This window comes from Diadema antillarum, unplaced genomic scaffold (genome assembly GCF_040938485.1).
Source record: "Diadema antillarum isolate AM-2024a unplaced genomic scaffold, OU_Dant_1.0 seq00000014_RagTag, whole genome shotgun sequence".
NCBI lineage: Eukaryota > Metazoa > Echinodermata > Echinoidea > Diadematoida > Diadematidae > Diadema > Diadema antillarum.
Genome location: NW_027271134.1, coordinates 1,464,648 through 1,490,875, shown reverse-complemented (window position 1 = coordinate 1,490,875; position 26,228 = coordinate 1,464,648). Strand labels below are relative to the sequence as shown.

At 38.6% G+C, this 26,228-nt stretch overlaps 1 protein-coding gene across 1 annotated transcript in view; it reads left to right on the top strand.

Annotated features, from left to right (window-relative positions):
• Positions 1–26,228, top strand: part of LOC139725052 (uncharacterized) — a 115,366-nt gene that overhangs the window by 25,840 nt on the left and 63,298 nt on the right. Inside the window, exon 4 of the mRNA XM_071636140.1 lies at positions 12,606–12,740. Coding sequence (XP_071492241.1) covers positions 12,606–12,740 — 135 coding nt within the window. The remainder of the gene's footprint in view (positions 1–12,605; positions 12,741–26,228) is intronic.

Below are 26,228 nucleotides of genomic sequence, written 5' to 3'. Positions count from 1 at the left end.
ACAAAATTATTAACTCTCTTAGAGGTGACAAAGAAAAAAGAAGTTTGGTTGTTTTCATGCACCACAAGTTATATATTATGGAACGGTGTGACTTGTGCCATAGAGTATTTAAATAACCTAGTTCCACGCATGCATCTTTTGATTTTTCTCTCATTTTTTTTTTTTTTTTTCGTTGGGACGAGAAGAAATGATTTCTTTTAATGATTTTCATTAGATCCCTTGGGTGAAAGTAGACCGATTAGGCTTTCTTTTGTATTTATTCAACCTCATTTGTGAAAGAGGCTTGTTGAATGTGGGCTTGATAAACACTTCATATAATTTCTATCTCTGTTTTGCTGGAAATTAGTCTGAATCCAAGAAAAATGGTAGTGATAACACTGAAATATTCCAGTTATTTGTCATTGTTATGAAAGAGAATGATTTAGTCAATTACGAAACTTTTCTTTGTTCCGTTGTTTTGTCATGTTTGATTTTGTACCGTCAAGTGAGGTTTTATCCCCCTCAAGTTTGTTTAGCTTGTAAACATTATTTCTTGTATCAATTCATGCAAGGCGGATTTAGGCTGCGTTCATGCGAAACTAGAATTGCGTTTCTAAACACGTTTAGTCGCTAAACGTGTTTAGTTGCGTTGCGTTCATGCGATTTTTCCATTTAAACGCGTTTCAAAACACCTATCTGAAACGCGGAAAAAAGGGCGTTTTGAATCATGATTCTGCCAGAATCACGATCGCAGAAGCCGCATGAACGCAACCGTGATTTCAATCATGATTCTATGACGTCATTGTGCGCTGTGCGCATGCGTGTCTAATGGGGTATCCCACAGCTTCTTGTTCTGTTCGCGCGCTTGTGTACGTCTTATGAATCGTGTGTTTCGGTATCAAACTTGCATTTGTTGGTTTACATCAACGCCACACACCGATTCTATACTAGTATATAGCTGTTTAATATGATAATACATGTAATTACTCTCCGATTGAGTTGATAATAGTAGTGGCTGCAGCGCTGTGTCTACCAAGGGAAGCAGTTGGAGAGATGAAGAATTAAGATTTTTCGATCTGTGGGCAGAGTCTGAATGCCACATCTTATTGAAAAGTATTCACCGAAATATAAACGTAAAGGCCTATAATAAACTGACTGATCAGTTGGCATAAGGTGGTCTGGCTCGAGTTGCAGAGACAAGGTCAAACTGCGCAGTATGCTGCGCAATGGTAAAGAATGAGCAGAGCCAGAATCAGCGTCGCGAAGGTCCGCATGAACGCTCTTCCGCTGAGACCGTGATTTGAAACGCCGTTTTGAATCATGATTCATGTTTGTGATTCTGGCTACGAAATTCGCATGAACGCGGCCTTAAACTGCTCTCAATATTCTAGTTTGCCATTTCCTCCATTGCTTTGAATGTGCCAGCTTTTACCTGAATCCCCTCAGCCCCGCCATATCATTTATAATGGATACAGACAGGTTGTCTCTGATAATGAGAGTCTAACATCGCTGTGACAGTCATTTCTTCACAATTAATCCTTAAATGTTACATCAGAGTGTGAGAAGGAAACATTAGCAGCTCCGAAAAGGCTGGATTGCAAGACTATCGTGGAGAGTAGTGTCTTTCTCACACTTAACTGTTGTGTGAGAGTTTGCATGATGAGAAATTATAAGGCATCCTCTGTGCTATCTTTTTGGGGTAGATGTAGCTGATTGCGGTATCGCTAACAAGGATCTCGAAGACTGTCGCCACGACAAGAATTTGAGATGCTCTCCGCGTTGAATTATTCAATGTAATTTCATAATGGCGTTTTCTGAGGTCAGGGACCTAGTGTACACATCTGCATGTTTCTGAGGGATTATCATTTCATATTTCTTCTTTTTTTTTGGGGGGGGGGGGTGTGGAGTATTTGGGTTAATTGATGGTTGTGTCAGAGGTTGGGAAAAAAATGTTGAAAAATAGCCGGTCAAAATTAGGTTGACAGACACAGGAGAGTCTTGTTACAAGACGGGAATTGAAATTAAAGTTTCATCTTCATTTGAGGCATCACTTGGATAATTCATTGTGTGCTTGGAATGCAGATTGGGAGAGAAAATCCTATAGTCTTGTACAAATTATCCAAAGTACATGGCACAAACGTAATTGAATTACGAAGCCCCAGAGAGCCACATTAATGTGGTTTGGAGCTGTGCTTTAAACTCACATTTTTACTTTTTATTGGTTGTGTTTCTTTAAGTAGATTCTTAACATCTTTCTTGTTCAAGTATAATTGTTGGTTTGGGTTTTTGAATTATCCAAAAGCCTACCAGTGCCAAGTGTATAGCTGATTTAAAAAAAAAAAATAAAAAAAAAAAATTGGTAGCACGTTAGATGATGAAAGTTCCAGTTTCTCTCTCAAAGTTCCAAATTTTCTGAATTTCTCTTTGATCTTGTGTTGATTGAATGAATTAGAAAGTAGTTCCATCAAATTTGTATCCAATCTGAGATAAGCAGTGAAATTCAGTGTTGCCAATTTACAGGAGAATGAAAACCAAAAGATATGCGTATGGATTGAGTGAATGCAGCAACAGTAGTATAACACATCAGTGAAAATTTGAGGAAAATTGGACAATCCATTCAAAAAGATATGAATTCTTAAAGTTTTGCTGCCGCCGTCGCTGGATGAAAAGACTCCAGCATTTTGTGATACCTTGTTTGAAAAACAATATAAAAAAAAAAATCACCACATTTTCACTTTTGTAGCATAATGAAAGAGCACTTGACTTACCTCCGTCAAAAAGCAGGGGCAATAGTATTAACCGTAATACATGTCAGTAACAAGTTGAGGGAGTGTGTTCTTTTCATTAAAAGGTTGAATTTTAAAGGGACTGTACAGTACTGGTTAAGGTGGGGATTCATGTTTTGAACATTCCTAAGTGAGATAATGAGAAACCTCTTATGAAATATGAAAGAGCATGTAATTTTAAGAAGGATTCAACATTTATTTGATGAAAATTGGTTTTCAAATGGCTGAGATATCAAAAAAAGTGATAATAATAAAAGGCGACAGGCCACGCCTTTTATTAGGATCTCTTTGTTTCACTTTGTTTTTGGATATCTCAGCCATTTCAAAACCGATTTTCATCAAATAAACTTTTAATACCCCTTAGAATTGCATGCTCTTTGACATCTAATAGAGTGGTTTCTGAATATCTCGCAAAACATTAAAAGCTAAATCCTCACCTCAACCAGAACTGTACACACCCTTTAAGGAATTCTATTCTTTCTTTCATTTTTCATACGTGACATCACAAACTGTAGTATTCTTCTCATTCAGCATTCAGTAATACGATGACTGAAGCAAAACCTTGAGAATGTATGACTTGTGAACAGATTGTCCAATTTTCATTCAACTCTCACTGATATGTTCTATTAACCCGTTGAAGACTAGTCTTGAGTATACTCGGGCACATGTCTTTGGAAAATGCGTTTTATAGCCAAATCTGCTTAAAGTCCTCAATGGGTTAATATTGCTGCATATGGAGATTTGGGTTTCATTCCCCTATAATGATGACAAGATAATACTTTAATAGTGCAACAATGTTCTCCACTACCTGTGGATCAACCCAACAGAGTATGGAGGAACAGAAGAAAACAAAGAAGGAAAAGGAATCAGTGGTTTTATCCAAGTCTAAAAATTACTTTGTACCTTGTAAGTTATAAACAACATGACAGCATGAACATCACATATCAAACTCACGAAAGTGAAATTAATTGCTATCATTGAATGCTTATCTAGTCATACACAATGCTCGTACAGCAAAACCGCAATTCAAATTTGGGTAACTTGAGCCCATTATGTGGTAGAATGCGCAAGTATGTGGTTTACAAGACATGGCTAGAAGTAGAGTGTTCGTTTCTGAATCAAGTGCTAATATCATGCGTCAAGTGCAACTGCTACATGCCTCCTCGAGCGGTGCGCCCCATGGATTCATGGATGTACCCACACACCCCCTCTCAAATACAAACAGACCCACAGACCAGACCGCAGGTCTTAATCATATGTCGGAAATCTTTAATCACCAACTGGCGCACCTGTTCAGTCAGCTACGGGTAACAATGTTTGACGGATCAAGGTCATTCAACATCATGTTCATGTATGTTTGTAGAGCAGCACTGTCATCATATTCTCCGAAGGCATTTATGGTAGAGGTGGTATACTTCAAAAGAGGGAGGGGGGAGTAATATCTGATATGGATATAGTGAGGGAGTTATTGTGGTGTAGTATTAATGTTAGTCTGTTTGTTTGTTTGATTTTTTTCTTTAAATCTTTCTTTAACAGTGATACTTTACTTCGTATATGTGACCCGCTGCAACAAAAGGATCCGAAAGTCGGGGAGGACAACTTTTTGAAAATGGCATGACATTATTCCCTTACTCTTCCACTTTAATGTCATAAAGGCCTATAACATGACTCATGAAACTACTCAGTTGCGCAGATATGGATGATTTTATTAGCGCATGTCGAGTGGTTTAAGAAATCAGCGTTTCGAGAAAACTGCCTTCAAAGTTTTCCTTCCGACGCTATCATGATCAAGGGGAAGTAAGACAGTTTTCACCGTTTTACAGTGGAAGGTATGCTCCTAGCAACCTCTGCAATGTTCATTCAAGCTTAGCGCCAGTGATCTAAGCACGACCAATCAGTAACCAGGATGCCACGCACTGACCAATGAGATCACTCCCTTGTTGCTAGGGGCGGAGTCTAGCTGCGGCGCTAAATTCAAATCTTCGGACACGTTTCTGTTCCGTTGAAGGTCGGAAAATCATGGCCCAGAAAAATGCTATTTTCTTGCCTTTCCTTTGATCATTTAGCTTCAAAAATTTTGGTAAATGATAGAAGATACATTAGATTACAAAATTTTGTCAAAAAGAGAAATCTGAATGTTTTGATGGATTTTGATGATCTGACTTCAAACTTGATTTTCTTGGCTCATCCGTCAGCGACTTTAGGATCCTTTTGTTGTAGCAGGTCACATATATTCCCATACGTGCAATGTGTGCTGACTTTTAAGTGACTAGGTGTGCTATTTTCAGTTTCTTCCCTCCGCAATCCTTTGCAACATATCGGAATGGTGTCTTTCAGCAGCTTGTTACTCTGGGAAAGCCCCTTCCCCTCTTCCTCCCCTCCTCTTCCACCCCCTCTTCCTCCCCCACCCCCTCCCCATCAACCAGTAGAGGTGATATTAATCTCTTTGTATCGCACTGGGGATTGCAGATTAAAGGAGGGGTGAAGTTTGTCACGGGACGCAAATTTGTCACAGGTGTTCGGCGTGTGCGTGTGAGAGAATGCAAGTCACGCAGGTTGAATTCAATGTGTGGTCGGCTATCAACGCCTCTTCAATGCATGGTCAGCTTCAAGTCCATCAATTCCCACTGCAAACTCGTCCGCTCACAACCAGCAAACGTTTTATCAGATCAGAGGATATGGAGGAAATTTTAATGACTTTCACTGATACTAAGGCAAACGAGGACCTGATAATACCCAGCCGTCACCTAGTAGGCAACTGGCGAATGGCCACATTTTCATCTCTAAGCATTTGCAAGCATTTATGATTGTAGCTACCATCGCAATTAAGGGTCGAACAACAGATGATTGTAGTCCAATTAGCTGCCTTCATATATCTTTGTTATCTTTTGTTGGGAATTTGATGAAGAGGAGCGTGGATCTAAAGATCAGAAGATTATGGAAACTATCATTGAGAATTTTCCATTAAATTAGTGCAGAAATTGGAAAGGAAAGGAAAGAGTCTTAAGAATATGAGGATTATAAACAAGCTGTAAAAGGGGGAACTGCAAGCAACCCTCATGTAAATAGACAGAAAGGAGAAAGAAATGAAACACTAGAAATTCCTCAGTCGAAGGAAGAAGATCTAATGTTAAAGTTAGTGCTTTGTAATGATCATGAACTGGGAAATTTGATATCAAACCCTTACGGGATGCCTTAACCCTTTAATGTTAAGTGTTCCAAGTTAGTCATCACCACCTTAACCCATTGAAGATAAACTGAATTTCCTATAACACACTTTCCCCATTTGTCCCAGCCCAAGAATACTCGGGACGAGTCTTCGAGGGGTTAAGTGCCATGATCACATATCCGTACAATCAGGAGGCTGTCATTATGGATACCCTTTCCTTTCTTTTCTTTTCTTTTCTTTTCTTTTCCTTTTTTTTTTTTTGCAGATTGTTTTGCACACATGACAGAGACATTTAATCCCCCATGGTCCCAATTTTACTCCTTTTACTTGTTTAAGTATGTCCTTCACTGAAGTCAGCTACTGCTACATGTACCTTTTTTTTACCTTGTTGAATTAAATATTTGGCACCAAAGGATTTTTAAAAAAAGGTCGGCAGGCATGCAAAGGGTTCAAGGTGATTCTGTTACGACGATGTAAAGTAAAGTGTCGAAACAAATGTCTCGTCTAGATTACAACGTGCCAAGTTCTAGGGTAGTATCCTTGTGTGAGAGCAAGGTGTTACGATGATGTAAAGTAAAGTATCGAAACAAATGCCTCGAAACAAATGCCTCGTCTAGATTACAACATGCCAAGTTCTAGGGCAGTATCCTTGTGTGAAAGGAGAAAGAAAAGAAAAATTCCAAAATGCTGAAACTTTCGACAAACGTCGTCTTCAATTTTGAGGTGGCACATCAAAGTTACTGCCTTGGGTCACAGAAGGTATTGTTCACCCACCCCAAATGAGAGCCTTATGTATAAGAAATTTAAGAAGGAAAAAGAAATAAGAGGGTTACAACATATTGTCACATCTTGTTACATTTTTGTTTTCTCTCATTTTCTGTGAACATATGGGTGTCTGCGTGGGGGGGGGGGGGGGGGGGGGTAGAATAGAATCTCAAATTTGGCAGACGTGTGGAAGAAACTTTAACAGTAGCCTCGAAATCCAATGTTGTGTCACATTAGCCCGAAGGCATCGATGTTAGTGCCAAGGGTATGAACACGGATAATGGTTTACTTTGCTCACTCCCCTTGTGGTAACTCCCCTTCCTTCTGTAACCTCTTACATCTGTTGGTAATTTCTTTTACCAAAAACAAGCAAGCAAACAAACAAATAAATGAATAAACGCAAATCATGCACGTGGATACTTTGTAATGTCAATTTGTTTGACACAGAAGCCCTAATATTCAATTTGATTTACACTGACCAAAGGATGTTTATAAACAAGAAAAAAAAAACTTATTTAATATTTGTCACCACTGAGAGCTAACACCTTATATGCACCACCGTACTATAAAAAGTGCTTCTTCATGGAATGTGTAAACTGAATTGATCTGTATTCATAGAGGGACAATATGAAATGAAAATAAGATTTTTAAAATGAATGACTGATGTATGGTAATTCATTGGTATTGCACAGAATAAAACTGTCTTTTCTCACTTGTTTGACCTTTGCTGGATGACAGGGAGGAACTTTTCTGGGAGGTGCAAGAAATGAAGCTGGGAAAACAATACTTTTTTAATCAGATGTAGAAATCATTTCTTAGAATGGCTGTTCAAAGTTGGGACAGAGCGTGTTCTGTGTTACAACAAAACAGCATCAAACCGCCAGTGCGTATCAGGGCAATTACAGTACCTCCCCAGGGCAATTACCACCCCCTCCCCCCCCCCCCCCCCTGCTAAATACTGGTTAGTGATGGGTTAGAGTTAAGAATAGGGTTAGGTTTAGGGTTATGGTTTGGATTAGGGTTAGGATTAGGTTCAGGATTAGGATGAGGGTTAGGGTAGTGTTTGAAGACATCGGCATCTATACGTCATCTTGAAATCCATATATGACTAGAAAAATGTAGGAGGCTTTAGTTTTTCTATTTGTTATGTGTTTGTACTATTTGACGTCAAAGCCCTCTTGCTGCACTGATTTGTTTAATTGGCAGCAGAAAATTCGGCATTCAGAGACTTTTTGAGTCACGCTTGAGTTGATGATCAAATCAAAGGTTTCCCTGGCAACTAGATCTTAAGTCTGTCGGCAATGCCCGCCTCCCTCTGAGTATAGATGATAAGGTGTGGCTTCCCTTCGATCAAGATGAATATGATTTTCAAAACCATATGTCCACTCTACTGGCCTTTGGGAGTTACAAGCCAGTCTCACATATAGGTTGATAAAACGTTTCTATGAATAGCATGAAGAACGTCAACAATTACATCAAACTTTATATTTACACCACATTTTAAGTCACAGATTGAAACCATCTTTCATCAGCAGATTTTGGTTGTTCTTTTTTTTTAATGCACATTGGCCTTGTACACTGGTAGATGTTGGTATTAAACCATATGTGTAGTCCTTATGGACAAATGTTTCTTTCCTACAGATATGACTTATATCTTTACTTCATCTGACCAGATTTTAATGCTCACTAGAGGTATGCATGATATTTTATGACTGCCCCCCCCCCCCCATACTTTTGGGATAAAGAAAAAAAAAGTCCTGGGGGATGGCTTGCCAGAAATGATGTTAGCTGTCAGTGATGTCAAAGGAAAGCGGGAAGGAAAAGGGGGCAAATTTTGATGGCTAATTTAGTCGTGGTCCGGTGCTAGGCGTCAATCAGATGAGGAAGACATGTGGGATTGGTTCCATCTAGCCACAGGAATACACCGAGGGCGCTCTATAATGTCACTTCCACGTGGGCTGAAGGCGGACAGGGTTCTTGCGATGAACTAGTATAAGTAGCTTTTGTTCAAGGATTTTTGGATTTGTTTAGTTTGTTTCATCTGTTTTTGTTGTCGTTGCTTTTTTGTTTTGTTTTTTGTTTATTTTGAAGTTTTCTTTTTTTTTGGTCGGATTGATTTTGGAGGAAAATTGTGATTATTTGTCCTGCACAGCATATAATGTGAACAGCACTTTAGGCAAATCACTGATTTTTGTAATCCCATAATGCAGCTCATCACACTTCAGGTCCGGACACATTGGTCGTGCTCTGGTCTTTGTTTACGTGCGCAGTCTGGATAGTTAAAGCACTTCGCTTGCAGTGGAATGATGTGTTTTTTTGCAGTGTGTGAATGATGACAAATACAACCGATTTTTGCATCTTGATGTAAAAACCCATAGCTCTTGTTTTTGAATGAGACTACGGACACAGCATTCTGTCAGAGTGTTCCATGTCTACTATACAGTTTGTAGAAGAACTGGAGTATACCCGGTACTGTAAAAGCTGTTATTTTCGCATACAGATACAGTACTTTTGCGAGTGACTAAGGCTGCGTTTATCTTAAAACTTTCTGAGGCAGAATCGCGATTCTAAACGCATTTGAGGCATTTTCAGGGGTTAGATAAACGCAACCGTGTTTTCAAACTCGTTTAGAAACGCCGTTTTGAAACGCCTTTCAAAGGGCGTTTTCAAACACGTTTGAGACCACGATCGCCGTTCTGTGAGTAGATAAATGCAATGCCATTTTGAAACGCGTTTATATCTCAAGGTCAAATCCCAGCTGTTTCCGGTTGTGTTCTCTGCCCATTATTTGTGTGTGACTGAGGAGGCATGTTTGCTGGTATGCAGTTGTCCTTTAATTCCCGGGTCAAACGGCGCAAAGCAGCTGCACAGTGACACCACTCAAATCGTGATTGTATGATGGTTAGATAAATGCGGCTCCCCGAGAATCGCGTTTCAAACCACATTTACGAACACCGTTCCAAACGCGTTTTGGAACGTGATTCTCTCTCTCAAGTTAGATAAACGCAGCCAAGGTCAAAGACAATTTTGTGAGACTTTATTTCCACAATATGCCACAGAGGCTATCAAAGCGCACCAATGCATGTCCATTCACTTTATGTTCGCACATTGTTAAATTCGCGGCCCAACAGTGATTTGCAAAATTCACGAAAATTAAACCCTCATAAAAATGTCAGCTTTTATGATAATTCATTTTTTTTAGGTAATGTCCTTGAAGTCTGTGTTTGAAAATTAGAGCATATTAGAGACAGGCAGTGACACGTTTGATTGAGATGTCAGAATAAAGGAAGTGGTCAGGGGTTCAAAAAGGAGAAAAAGTTTGCAATCGTAGAAAGTGCTGGAAAAATGGAAAATATTCAAACAGACACAAAAACAGCAGCAATAAAAGCAGAAAAAAAAATAACAACATCCAAACATCCTTTGATTCCACTCTGGGAAAGACATTTAACATCCTATTTTGGGTCAGCTTGTGCCTCTGCCTTGGGGTAAAGATAATTTGGACACACATGTGTTTCTATTTGTCTGTCTTTTTTTACTTTCTTTCTTTCTTTCTTTTTTTTTTTGGGGGGGGAGCTGGGGAGGGGGAGGAGAGGTTTTCACTGTTGTTGTTGTCATTGCTTGTGATCACCTCATGGAGTAGAACTTGTGATGTTGACGCTGATAGCTTGATAAACTGTCAGGGGGGGAAAACTCTTGGGGGCAGTATGCTACCGAAAGGGGAGGGAGGTTATTTTTGAGGAATGCCTGTCCCCGAGATCAGAACGGTAGGGTAGCGTCGGGTGTCCCTCCAGAGTTTAATCGGCCGACAACGTTTCATCCAGCCAGTACCAACCTCAGTCAGCTAGCAATGATCAGGCGGGACACGTTCGTGGTGCTGCCGGGTGGGTGCGTGCAGGTCTCGGCCGCGGCCGTCGCTGCGGGGGCGTGGCTGCCTCACTTTGGATGCGACTTGAGGAATAACAATGCGGTGAGGCAGACATGCTGTTTCTATCGTAGTGCTTTGGAGAGCTCTCTAATGGGTTTGTTTGTTGATGGTTCAGCTTTGGGTTGTCCATTTGTGTGTCTTTCAGCATTCGAAAGATTGGTAAATATTGCTTTAGGAGGCCACTTCTTCAGGAAAAGTGTTACTTTTTTTCTTTAATTTCAACATGATATCTGTAAGTCAGCAGCTATTTGAAATGCAATAGTTAATGTAATATGTGTACATATGTACATGTAACTTCTTTGGTCAGTACACCCCTTATAAGGCATATTATTGGTCATTCTCTCTTAAAGCTAGGTCAGGCAGGCATGCCTCCTGTTAGTCTCAAGGTCGTCATATTTTGCTTTGTTTCTCTAATGCATCATACCTTCCTGCAAGTTATCAAGAGGATTATGAATTGTTTGCACTGTGATGTTGTTGTCCTTTTTTTTTCCTTCTTTTTTTCTTTTACTATTGCCACCTATCAACAGAATGGTGTTCAAATACAATGTTGGTTCACTTCACAGCCACACATTAGCAGAAGGTAGAGGGGAAATCTTTCCTGATCCCATGTCAGTATATAGATGATGATTTGATCTGCAGATATATATGTCTTGTTGCTGGCATATACAGAGAGATCAGATTTTACCCAGGCATTTTCATTTGTTTTGTTTTTCTGTGTTTTGTCTCTTGAGCTATACTACTCATTCAATAACAAGTTTATGTCAGTCTGAAACACGCTTTTCTAGACGTGTGTCTGATCTGTTCACACTCAGTCATACAATTCTACTTTTTGCATTGTTATTGTTGCTGTTGTTGATGATTTTTGTACAACAATTATAACAAGATAACTGCACTTTACATAGTAATTGGATGTTATTTGATGGAGTCTTTGTATCAATTAGGTCCATTCCATCGAGAGTTCTTTCAATGAGGTGAATTATTCTTTGTTAGGTGTAAAATGAAAAAGTGAAATAGAAATAGTAAGCGCTAGCTCCAGGTTTCTTCACATTTCCAATTGCTACTGGACATGTTATAATGTATGTTTTATGACCATCCCTGTTACTGAATCTATGATACAGTCGATGTAGTTCCTGTCAAGCATGTTGGACTTGAAGAAACAGTGTTGGATAAGCTAAAACTTGTGGAATTTTTCTGAGGCCACAAGTTACAACAGGTCGTAAGTGGAGCAAGTTTAGGCACATTTCCAGCCCAAACTTTCTGTATCTCAGACTGCATTCTGGCTGAAACAGAAGAGGGTTTTTTTTCATAATGACAGAAACTTGTGTCTCTGACTTAATCACAAAAAAAAAAAACATTGTTATCTTGTTCTTTGTTTTTTTGTTTTGTGTGTTGATTTTTGTAAGGGGCTTTTTCACTTCTGCAATTGCATTTTTTTCAATAAGAAAGTACTAGAAAGGAGTGTCAAAAGATGGTTCTACCTACCAGTGATTTGCATTTTATGCAAGCTTGAATTCTGTTTAATCTGTATATTTTGCAAAGATTATATTTTCACAAATTTCACGAGTCAAGTGCTATTCATGAATGTAACAGTAAGTGAAATTATTACTCTGATCTCACCATGAATGCGGCGTAGAAGCGAACATGTCTATGTTTATGTTCATTTTTTGTACTCCACATCGCAAATTTAACCACTTGCAAAATTGTCAAGGAGACTCACTAAATATATGGCATGTACCATAAGTAATTGATGCATATACAACAAAAAAGAAAGGCAAGGACATGCCAAAATGTCTCCTTCCTTGCCACTTGTCAAAAAAAAAAAAAGAATTTGAAAATATTAACTTATAAGGGAAAAGGCTAATGTGCAATTTCATGTATTTCCTGCCAGTGTATCTACACATACCTATCTTGTGATTACTGCTATTTTTTGTGACTGTATTTTCGTTATCTATTTCCTATCTTTCTCTTTCCAATGACTCAGATGGGCTGCAAGGAAGACAAGATGAAGGAGAAGGCGATGCTCCTGGAGCGGCTTAAGCAGCTGGAGACGGAGAACTCCGCCCTGGTGCTGGAGAACGAGAATCAGAGGGACACGTATGAACAGTGCCTTGATGAGGTAAGGCTTGGGGTGTGCTAGAAAGCAAGCCCCATTCACATCTGAAAATGTGTTGTGATTATATGTAATATGGGTAGAGAAAAGAAGCAGGCAGACATCGGGGGATACGTTTTTGTTTAAGTTTTTGTTTGCTGTTGTTTTGTTTTGTTTTTTGCGGGGGGAGGGGGATGGATGAACAGTGTCTTGATGACAAATATGCTTTTTGTGGGCAGGAACATTAGCCCCACTCACATCTTATATCTGCAGCGCCCATTTTTGCAAATGGTAGAGCAAAGAGTTGGGAAACATCACATTCTGAGATTTCCGGGGAATGTGAATAGTGAATTGGTGAGGAAATACTTTGTGTGTGTGTGCTGGGACCTAGGCCCCATTTGCATCTGAAATGTAGTCACTAATCACAAAAAGGGTAGAGCAAAAAGTCGCAGAAACATCACATGATGAGATTTCTGAGAAATATGAATGGTGCCTTGATAGGGTAAAGCTTTGTGTGTGATCAAATCCATGCCCTGTTCACATCTGATATTTTTTTGTGATCAGTTGCACACATGGTAGAGAAAAGAATCAGGGACATATCTCAGGATTTTTTTTTTTTTTTGTGGGGGGGGGGATATGAACAGTGCCTTTATGATGAATAGGTTTTTGCATGCTAAAATCCAAGTCCTGTTCATGTTTGATATTTATGGCAATCATTTGCACGGAGAGTAAAGAATCCCAAAGAGCAAAGAAGAACAAAGATCCCAAAGAACATCACATGTGATGGCATTTCCCAGGTTAACTTAACTTCCTGAAGAAGTTCATCACAGGTGTCATAACATTAAACAGCATCCCTGATTATCTTTTTTTTCTCATGGAATTAACATGTTTTGCACGCAACTCCAGCTTAGTGCGGCCTGTCATTACAACCCTAGAATGTTATCTTCCCCTTAGCTTTGTGACACACATGACTGAGAAGACATTGTTTTATTCCTCGTTTTGTTTAATAACTGGAGTGTTACTGTACAACTGTAATTACCAAAGTCCTCATTTTGATACACTTTTCCAATTCCGCATTATCTACTTATAACATATGGTGTCACAGCAATACCTATTGAATTTTAGTCCAATATTCGTTAAACAGAAAGAATTAAGATTATGCAAGAAATGACTTTATGTTTTATCATTTAATTCAAAATTCTGGTGAGAATTCTTACGTTTGTTTGGGGTGTTTTTTTTCAAGAAATGTGCAGTAACACAAAAATTATTGAATAAATTCAAGCCCGTAAGTACCTCACATATATACCATGTAGCCATTGAAAAGAAGGTTGTACTAACAATAAATAATCCTTATGTGGACAAAGAATACTCAAATCAGTTCAGTGTAATTCAAACACTTCACTTTCCTCAACAAAGTTTAACAAAAAAGTTTTAATGTTTGCAGATGAGGTCTCAGGTGAAGATGCAAGCAAAAAAAGTATGACAAGTACACGTATCTCTGTTTAATCATCTGCAACAATTTTACCCATTTTATTCCTGTTTTCCAGTCAATGGAAAGGGGAACTATTGTTTTTATCTAAGTAGTGTTTTTACTCTGCTAATCACACCCCATTTGCTGGCCTCGGAGGGCTTTCCGGGTCTCAATCCATTTTGGGAGGATTATTCATAGCCGAAGCAGCCTCTGAATGGGACAGCATCTAACGTCAGTCAAGTCTGTGTTGATTTAATTGCTAAAGCCTGCCCTCTCTGGTCCCCAGGCCTGCAGTGTAGCAAACGTTGTCGGGAATGGCTCGTTTAATCACCTGCTAAGTAGGTCCAATTTCGCTGCGGCAATTTTTAGCAAGTCTTGATTGAATTTGATGTCATATGCTTTATCAGGAATAGAACCTCCTGGACTTTCTCGTATGTTGAACAAAAAAAAAATGGAAAAATGATCAGCTTTTGAGGGGAAAATTAGGTGGGGAAGTCACAACAGATGATGTGTATACTTTTAGAAACATGCTTCATCTCTTGTTAGTAAGCGTGCATAAAAATAGATGATGATGTCTTTGTGCATTGTGTATTGTATACATCATTTGACCTTGAGCAATTATATTTTGAGAAGATAGACAATAGAGACAATGAAAACAAAAGCACCATTTTTTTAAGTGTTGGGTCATTTTAAGGTACAAAACAATGTTAGAAAATAAAGCCCCTTGCATGTTCTATGCCTGGGAAGAGCTTTTTATAGGTTCAGAATTTAGTCATGAGACTGCCCCAGACCAATCGTATAGCAGTATTTATAATCCATATAAAATATACCAAGAACAAGAAGAAAGAAACTTCCAAATACCCCCCCCCTCTTGTAGTTGTAGAGTTGGCTTTAGTGAAGCTAGTTAATGTTCATTTTACTACCAGCATACATGCACTAAATACTCACAGTGGTGTGAAATGTCAGAAAATCATAAGATTAATATGCTTTTGTAGGACTAGCATCGTTGCAATAGTTACTAAGATCCAAATCTTTTGAAGTTTCCAAAGTTTGGAAATTTTGTGAAAGTTTAAAGAAATGACTTTCTGTCGATATTATCAGTATTAGGCAGAGTGAGCAATGTGTATGATTATTCCCTTTCTAAGAAAATAGTTTGGTGTTTGTTTTTGTTTTTGTTTTGTTTTTGTTTTGTTTTTTGTTGTGGGGGGGGGGGGGTTGTATGCTGCATATTTATCGCTTGATACTATAGCCTGGATGTGAAATCCTGCTTTTGATAGAAATAGACAGAATGTTAAACTGAGCTCAGCAGGTGCCATGATGATTCTCTGTGATAAAGATAAAAATTATAGATATGTATAGATTATCAAGATTTGTATGAATACTGTTTTTTGTTTGTTGTTTGTTGTTTGTTGTTTGTTTGTTTTTTGTTTTTTGGCCAGAGTTGAGAGAACAGTATTATTCCTTATAATATGAAAGGCTGTAAAGGATCAAGAGGATCTAATATTGTAGATAGTGAAATATGGACAAAGACAAGGGATGGAAACAAACAAGTAAGGTCTGAACTTTTCTGTTGTTAGGCGCATATCAGGCCCAAAACAAACTCATGCCCTCAGATACAAAGACCTTTCAGAATGTATTCTTTCCACTATCCATCACATTGCCTTCACTTGTAGAGTATCGTATCGCGAGAAGTTACATTGACTTCTGGCGGGGATTAGCAGCGATTTGGCTCGGCTCGGAGCCTAAAGAGGTTTCACGGCTATTCAAGCCAGCGACTTTGGATGTAGGATTTTTGTAGGTTTCCCTCAATGGTGCATTATCTTCTTGTAAGAGAGGCTAAAATTTTAATAGGATCATGCTAGGATTGAGGCCATATTGTGTTACCTTCCAGGGTCCCCGCTTCATGCCAGTTTAGGCACTTTTGGAAGCTCATTTTGTTGCCAACTGTTGGAAAGTTGTCATGACTTCCTATAGTGGTCATGTATTGTGTGTGCGGATGTTGTGTGTGTTGATACATCCCAGTGTACCTGGTGTGTTGGTAGAGACCTCATATTCAAAACTCAATCCAAAAATGATGTTTATAATTTGATAAGATATCTAAGGTATACCTTACCTTGTCTTCTGTAATACTCCAATCTCTTCTTGATAATTTGATAAAAAGAAATATTCTACCTTTTGTCATGAAAAATATGTACCATGTGAAAGTCTGGCTGAAATTTGAAAGACTTCCCCTCACCTAGCAAGGCCGACAAGGCAAACAGAGCCCTGGGCCTCTCCTGTTTGTGCCTAAAGATGGCGCTATTTCAAATCACTCTCGGGCTGACACTCATCACTGGATGGGCAAAGCAGGTGGCTGATAGAGCTGATAAACTTAACCAAGTCTGGTGTACAAGGATAGTGGTAGATGAACAACTACATCATCTAACCAATAATTGTTACGTTTTTGAGATCACATAAAGCATAGCAGAGATGTTATAACTTGTTATTTCATTTGCGCTTCTTTTTTTCATTGAACAAAATCTGATCTTAGGAAGTAAAGATGGGAACCACGCTACATTTCATAGTGTAATCAAAGGAGTGAGTGTTCACAATTCAACAGTACTCGATCAAGTACTCTACATGTAGTATTCATAATCTGTTGTTACTGATCATTGAATATGACATCTTTTGGTTCTTTTGAATCTTAGCAAATGTTTATTTTGATCACTGCCTTTATATTGGTCATGCGTTTTCTGTTAATGAGATCTTAGCCAAAGAAACAATTACGAATTTCAACAGACAAGTGTGAAGGCTTGTTGAGTTGTACGGAAGTTGATGATAGAAAGTGGTCGGAAACTGTACACAATATGTAAAAGAGATATTTCACCCATGACAATACAGTCAGACCACCTACGAACTCATGAGGTGTTTCATCCTTAAACTGTAGTGTGCCACCTGTTTTCCCAATTGATGTTGGGCAAGAAAACTGGGACAAGTCCTTAAGTGAATGGTCTTCTAGGCTTAGGACAGACGACCAAGAAATAGATAGGAAGGTTGCATTTTTTGTTTTTGTTTCTTTTGTCTTTCTTTGTATGAAAATATACCATGGTGATGAGAAGGGGTTTCACACTTGTGAAAGAACTCGTTTGTAATCATAATGTGTATAACACATTTCTGAGCATGTACATGTGTAGAGTCGCAGGATGCATCAGAATGTTACAGAAACAAAGATAAGCTTCAAAACTGACTTTTCATAGTCCTCATGTGACTTTTCACTTACACTGACTGTTCACGAACTCCCATGGGCCGTCTATCAAAAATTAAACTTTTGATACGCTTTGAAATTGCAAGAGTATGCATGCACTGCTGCAGAGGTATGATTACATGGCCAAGCTAATCCTTGCCGCTTAATCATGTTTCTGTTTTTGTTTTTCAAGATAACCATGCTTTAGATAACAAATGTGCATCAAGATTTAAACAAAACCTGATTTTTAAAAATACCTCCAGACTGTAATTTTGGCAAATTTGAATGGAAAACATGAATTTAGGAACAACCTGATTCAAGTGTGCTTCAGTCTTCTTTCAGAATTAAAGTAAGAACGATAGTATGATTCTAAACATGTTTATAGAACATGTTAACTTACAATATGAAAGGGTTCAAGTCAGTCCTCGGGCAAACCCCCATTTCACCTCATCAGGAGCATATATTAAATGGGGAGGGGTGCTTGAAAGAGCACCCCAGTAATTGAGTTGAAAGTCAGACAATGGGAGTAAATGATATAATCAGATTAAGGTAAAGTGATTCATGCCCAGGTGAGGTCATCAATTTTTCTTTTGCATTTTTTTTTTCTAAAGATAAAAGTTTTGTCCCCCCCCCCCTTTTGGGGAGAAAGGTGTTTGGATGTTCCCCAGTGACCATTCCCTTGAGCTGAGGGTACTGCCCTTGCCCCCACCTCCATTTGACACGAATAAGGTTTATTCAAACTTAACTCCTTGAATCAGTTCATAAGATCATCAAAGAGCAGAGTGGTTATTGTTTTCTTTTTCAACTTGTGTTACAAATATGTCTTTACATAATTTATTGTGCAAATCTAGAGACAGAGCACTGCATATATTCTGATGAGGGAATACATGTAATATCAAATTCAAAGTTAGTAACTACAGGTGTCTGATATTTCTCACAAGTGAGTAAAGATTGATTAATTAGATTTTTTGCATTGCTCTTTTTCATAGTCGTAATTTCGAAAAGGGAACTTCCTTTTTATACCCCCGCCAAACGAAGTTTGAAGGGGGTATATAGGAATCAGCAGACGGTCGGGCGGTCGGGCGGGCGGTCGGGCGGGCGGGTCCGTTGCAAATCTTGCGTCGCGAACTACTTCCTCAGTTTTCAACCGATTCCCATAAAACTTGGCACAGATGTGTGCCTTGGGTTGTAGATGTGCAAGACGTATTTTTTGACAGTACCCAAAAGTACGTTGCCATGGTAACGGCATATTATGGGCAAAAATGGGTACAAATCTTGCGTCGCGAACTCCTCCCATAGTTTTTGATCAATTTTTATGAAATTAGGTACAGATGTTCATCTGAATATGTTAATGTGCAAGACACATATTTCCGCAGTGGCAAAAAGTGCGTTGCCATGGTAACGGCATGTTATTGGTAAAATATAGGGCAAAATGCTTCATGGCAAAACTGCTTCATCAGTGTTCTTCCAATTCTCATGGAATTCATATTGAATGTTTGTCTTAGGATATAGGTCAGCATGACACATTTCTTGACAGTGACAAAAAGTATGTTGCCATAGTAACAGCTCACATATTATGAGCCAAAATGATGGAAAATTTTGTGTTGCAAACTACTTCCTCAGTTTTTGCCCAATTTCCATGAAACTTGGTACAGATGTGTGCCTTTGGTTGTAGATGTGCAAGACGCATTTTTCGACAGTACCCGAAAGTATGTTGCCATGGTAACGGCATATTAATGGCAGAAGATCAAGGAAAGATCTTGCGGATTTAACTACTTCCTCAGTTTTTTGACCAAAGCTTATGAAATGTTGTTTGGCGGGGGTATAACCAGTCGCTGTAGCGACATTTCTAGTTTCTTCAACATGCTGCTTTAACCCTACAATACTTGTCACATGTACGTTTGTATCCTATCTAAACTCCACCAATTCGTGTTCACTGCCATAAAGCTGAGTGCGACATATGTTTAGGGCAATTACAATACAGTGATTGTCTACACTGATCGATCTCGGCAAAATGTATCTTATGCTTGATAATGATATAGTATTGATAACCAGTCTTCACTCATCGTAACCTTCGACTCTATTCAAGATTCTGTGATTTTGTGTGGTCTTACGTAGAAATCAGTGATAGAGCTGTACACAAGTCGTTATGGGGATCCGAGAGTATAATCCGAATCTGGCCAGCCCTCCCATTGTATGTCATTACCATGCTATACGGTCTTTGAATATCAAGGTGATGATTGTCTCGTGTAACTATCCGCAACAAATACCCATCGTGGGGCGCGATGACGACCCATTTTGTGCTGCAAAATTGGGTCGATTATGTTGTGCAAACGGCGTACCTCGTGCAACAACTGTGTAGACACTAAAAATAACCCTCCATCTTGTATTTCTTACAGCCCTTATGTGTTATCCTGGGGGAGGTTTATAGGGAAACTGCGCACTTTCGAGCACCCTGGAAAGCAGCTATTTTTAACTTTTACCAACACAGCTCAAAAAAAGTAAAATCACATGATTGTTTGGATGACTTTTAGTATTTATGGCATCTATGAATATTTGAGGGGAGGAGGGGGTTGGGAGAGAGACATTGGAAACATATGTCTCCAGAGAGGAAGAGTGTGAGAAAAGTCTTATGTAATAACCAAGGCAAAATAAGATGATGTCAAACCCAGTCAGCTGATGATGTCCCAGCTCCAAAGATTGGTGGGGGGGGGGGGGGAGGGGGGTGAGCAGGAGAAATTATCATTTCACTCATTTTTAGAACAATCTCGTGACAGGAGAAAACATTCAGTGCTTGTGACAGAGAAGTTTTTTCACCGGAAGCTGACCGAATAGATAGAGCAAATAGATAGAGATATACAAAGAGAGAGAGAGAGATTGACAGAGATAGATAGAGAAACAAATGTGACCTGATGCAACAAAAGGATCCAAAAGTCGCTGACGGCTGAGCTGAGAAAATCAAGTTTAAAGTCAGATAATTAAAATCAGTCCACCATCAAATTTCTGTTTTGGGCATAATATTGTAGTCTCATGTCTTGTCTATCATCTGCCGAAATGTTTAAGCTGTGAATGATTGAAGGAAAGGTAAAAAATTAGTGTTCTTCTGGGCGATGATTTTCCGACTTTCAAAGGAACAGAAATGTGTCCGAAGATTTGGATTTAGCACTATAGATAGACTCCACCCCTAGCAACAAGGGAATAATCTTACTGGTCAGTGCGTGGCATCCTGGTTACTGATTGGTCGTGCATAGACCGCTGGCACTAAGTTTGAATGAACATCGCGGAGGTTGCTAGGAGCATGGAGGGTGTACCTTCTATTGTCAAGAGGCGAAAACTGTCTTGCCTCCCCTTGATCATGATAGCGTCAGAAGGAAAACTTTGAAGGCTGTTTTCTCGAAACACTGATTTCGTAGACAACTCGACATGGTCTCATAAAATCATTAATAGTTCCGCGACCAAGTACTTTTATGAGTCGTGTTATATATGACATTAAAGGGATGGTACAGTATTGATGGAGATGAAAATTCGGCTTTTGAATTTTTGCGAGATACCAAGAAAACACTTATGATATAGTACAGAGCATACCATTTTAAGAGGAATTTAAAGTTTATTTGATGAAAATCAGGTTTGGAATGACTGAAACATCCAAAAACAAAGTAAAACAAAGCAATCTTAATAAAGTGTGGGTCCTACACTTATTAGAATTGCTCTTTTTTGGATATCTCAACCATTTCAAAACCAATTTTCATCAAAATAAACGTTGAATTCCTCATAGAATTACATGCTCTTTCATATTTCATAAGAGGTTTCTCATTATCTCACCAAAAAATGTTAGAAACTTGAAATTAGGTCTCAACCAAAACTATACGATCCCTTTAAAGGTAGGGAATCCCATTTGCACGCCTTAAATGAAGAGTTGTATAAATACAGTGGTATGTTGAAGAGAATATCATTTTAGAAACTCCCATAAAGTATTGAAAGTGGAAGGTAACATTTAGTACATTTTTTTGACGGTTAGATTTTGAATTGAATTGTTTTCGGGGCTCACCGTAAATTCCAGTACATTACTAGGCTACCTTTGCAGACCCATGTACTGCATGTGTGTCCATCATGTATATTTTGTGAAGAAAGTTCATCAACACTTACAAACATTTCTATATACATTCTTACCACACACTCTATATGTTATTACATCAGCTCTTGTACTTTTAGATTTGTGTTTATAGATCACAAATACAGAAGAATGCAACAAAAAGGCTTAAGTGTGGCTGACACACAGAACTACTGAGTAGTTGAGTTTTGTGCATTATTCAAATTTTAGATAACTGTTGACTTCCAAATTTCTAAGCAGTGGCCTAAGCAAGTCCCCTGAGGTTCATATCTAATGTTTTGCTGCATTTTGGGAGGTCTGTAAAAGGTATCCCCTACCTTTAAAGCAAAAGAGTAAGAGGGAATAATGTAATGTCATTTTCAGAAAATCGACCTCCCCCGACGTTTGGATCCTTTTGTTGTAGCGGGTCACATATACACTCAGGCTTTTGTGCCCTTCTGGCTCTCAAACGAGGAAGTGATAAGAGAGGAAGCTTGTGGTCAGGGGGTGAACGGGAATGTGGGATATACCCAGACAAGCCTCATCCTTGGTATCACTCGTTAGTGAATCACTCCGTCTCGAGACATTCTCCTCTTCATCGTCAAAGACTCGGAGCTTTTCCTCTGGGTCAAGGAAACGTGTGGCTTCAGTGATCCATGTTCTTATCCTGCTCAGGATTATCGAGTGCTTCTGATTTTATGCTGACTCTCCATATCTACAGTTATATTTGGTTTTTCTCTCTTTCTTACTGGAGCACCATACTTAAGTTTTCAAAGCAATTATTATCGTAAAGTAAAAATGCATTTCAGTCATTTACCCTAATGGCCTTTTCATTTTCAATGATGTGCTTTATTATCCTGTATGTTTTTTAGTTGAATTTATTATGTGTGTCAGTGCTATGGAAGTATAGTTTCTGTTTTTGTTTTTTTAAGCATTCATATCCCTCCACCACCACCCCCCCCCCCCATTCTCTCTTCTCCCCTTGTCTCGATGTCTCCATCTCCCTCTTCGTAAACCATGGCACTTAGGCCTACAAAATATGAGAAAGATCATATTTGGCAGTGAAAATATGATTTTTGAGCATGTCATAGTGTTATATCTTTAAAGGGGAAGGCTAGTAACTGATCAGTGGGAATCAGTGGAAATGCTGGGAGATGATTGTTCCAATTCTTATGGGATTCATTCAAGAGTTCATTGTATATCTATTGTTGTGTGAAAATGATTTGCTTCAGAACAGTCTCATATTCAAGTAATGTGCAGATTAATGCTCCGTCACTGACCAGGGACGCTATCCTGGAAGCATTAAACTGCACATTACTTGAATATGAGACCATTCTGAAGCAAATCATTTTCACACAACAATAGACATACAATGAACTCTTGAATGAATCCCATAAGGATTGGAACAATCATCTCCCAGCATTTCCACTGATTCCCACTGATCAGTTACTAGCCTTCCCCTTTAATTCTCAAGGGGTTATTTGAGATGGGGGGGGGGGGGGGGGGCAAGATTTTACTCAGTTGAGTAAATACACAGGACTATTTGTTTTGGATACTAATTTTCATGATATGAATACATACTGTATATGCCAACTAATATTGTATCATCTTCCTTTGCCCCATCCCAATCCCTATAAAGAGAAGAATTGATTAAAGAAAGTCTTGCTTTTGACGTGCCAATCCAGTGTGCTCATCTACAGGGTGATTGTATGTTAAATAAGTGGAACAGTACCCCACACACCTCTTCTCTCTATTCTTTTCTTCTTCTTTTTTCATTCATAAATACTTTGCCGCAGCAGTTGTTGTCAGATTCACATGATGAGCTAAATTCAGGAGATAGTAGACAAAGGAAAAGGGGGAGGGGAGACCGAGAAGTTGGCTGAGAGCCCAGGAGAAATGTCATGCTGTTGTGCGAGAATGTCATGCATATCTAAAGAGACAAAGCACCCAAAATATTGCATCGCTGGGGTGACAAGACCTTGTATCTCAAATTTTGGCAAAAAATACTCCTTTGAATTGATGGTCAAATAATCAGTTAAAGGTCCTATTTACCTTCGGGAGCAGTTATTTCAAACAATGTTCGAGTTATCACATTTGATGCTTACGTGAAGGTCACTTGTATCACAAAACATCCTACCATACAAAAAATTGCAATAAAGCCTAAATAAGGGGCCATCACTATTTTTCTCATTAAACCATCGGTTAAACTGTAGACAGTTTAGTCTAGAAACAGTTGTATTATAGCTATTGCTCACATTTTGTGTATTTCACAATTCTTAACATTGATTACACTGATTGATTTTTTTATGCTGGTTGTTTCTATCCCTAAATCAGATTTTAGAACTATTTTGAGGCACTAAAGCTGAATTTTGGTTTCATGTGCAAATGGTAAACAATGCCTTTAAAGGACAAGTTCACCTTCATCAACATAAGGATTGAGAAAATGCAACAATATTAGTAGAACACATCAGTGAAAGTTTGAGGAAAATTGGACAATCGATGCAAAAGTTATGATTTTTTTAATTTTTTGTGTTGGAACCGCTGGATGAGGAGACTACTACAGCTTGTGAGTCATATGCGTACAACAGTAGAAAGAAAATGTAAAAGAAAATTCAACACATTTTCACTTTTTTCACATAATAAAAGAGCACTTGACTTGCCTCTTTCAAAAGGCAGGGGGAATAATATTACCCATAACATTTGTCGGTAACGAGTCAGAGGAATGTGTACTTTTTTCAAAAGATGGAATTTTGTGAAATTCTCTTTATATTTTCCTTATATTGTTGTACGCATGTGACATCTAAGTTATTCATACACTGCAGTAGTCTTCTCATCCAGCGAGTACTGCACAAAAACTTCAAAAATTCATAACTTTTGAACAGATTGTCTGATTTTCCTCAAACTTTCAATGATGTGTTCTATTAATATTGCTACATTCTCTCAATCCTTATGTTTATGAAGGTGAACTTGTCCTTTAAGTGATGTCTTGTCCAAATCCTAGTTGTCTAACCCCAAGAATGTAGCCACCACAGCACGTCGAAGGAAAGGCTATCCCATTCGCTGTAGTGCTTTAACTGCCATGTTTTTCGGCTCTCCTGAACATTTGACACTTTTGAGATACGAGGTCTTGTCGCCCCAGTGACAATTGGTCTGTGTGTGTGTGTGTGTGTGTGTGTGTGTGTGTGTGTGTGTGTGTGTGTGTGTGTGTGTGTGTGTGTGATATGATGATGCTAGCACACAAATGGGTAATAAAAGGTGCTACGACATAAGATGGTGGATGCCAAAAACTGAAAGGCTTACTATGTTTGGTGTGATTTTTTTTTTTTTGTACACATGAGCAAATTTCAAGGAAACCAATAGGACTGTGCACACAATGAATCATAAGACCACAATGGGAATTAAACCAACCCTTTGTCCTCTTACCGCAATAAAGTCACAAGCACCAAGGCTGAAATGTGTGCAAAACAGTTAAAAAGAAGTTGGACATCATTGCGTGCCAGATGAAAAGTTGGTAGGTCATACCATCCACCAAGTTTCAAAACATACAATGTCGTTAACAATCATTTTGCAATGATTTTATTCTCTCTTTTTTTTAGGGGGGGTGTATTCTATTGGGTTTAAGTGACAACTCACATGAGCAGTAGTGTGTTAACTAGTGCTTCATGAACAAGTTAAGGTAATTGAGACTTTACATACCGTACTTGATCTGATTTGAGAAAGCTGTTCTAGATTAGCATTCAATTTTCTTGTTTTTTGTAATAAATGCTGATACTTTCAAAGGATATGATGTCTGAGCCAGGAGAGTAGAATATGAACTGTTTTAGCCTTTGTGTGCTCTGAGTACTGATCAAATAAGAAACCCCCATACACTGTAGCTATGTCCACTCTGTCCAAAGTCCTTGGTGCAGAAAGAGTTAAAGAGCCAGTCAAACCCAAACAGCTACTAGTAGCTTCTGCATCTATACAGTGAGAGCTAATAGTATCTTGGTGTATGGGCAAGGTCATCCATTTATTTGTTATCATCATCATCAACAACAACAACAACAACAACAACAACATTAACAACAAAGAATACAATAAATGTTGGGTTTTTCCCCAAATAGGCAATGTTGGAATGAGGGCGATATTCTTTATGTGAGCTACATGTGTTTATGTTCTTTGAAAGATGTCAACATTAGATTTCACCAAATCAAAACAGAATTCTATAGATGTCTTGTTTCATTTGACAAGAAAAGGAGATTTGTTGTTGTTTTTTGTGAGGCCTTTAAATCTGTTCTCCTTAAATTTATGGAACTTCATGAGTTCATCAACCACTCTGTCATCCCCACTTAAACGGCTCAGACCTAATTAGCGATGGTCTTTGCGCCTTTCCCCTGGTCCTTGTGAAGGGGGGAACCCTAGCCCCCCTCGTGTGGTATCAGAGGAGGGTAGGGGGTAAATCCAGCAGGAAATTCACCTTAATACAATCCGTCTCACAGTGTCACAAATTCTTTCATCAGGTAGTCACTATAGGGTCACTGAATTCAAGCTAGCTATTAAAGGGATATGGTTGAGGTGAGGATTCAGCTCTTAATATTTTGTGAGATATTTAGAAACTGCTCTATGAAATGTTTAAAGAGCATACAATTCTGAAGGGAATTGAAAGTTTATTTGATGGAAAACTGGTTTTGAAATGACTTAGGCTTAGATATCCACCAAAAAAAAAAGTGAAACAAAGCTATCCTAATTAAT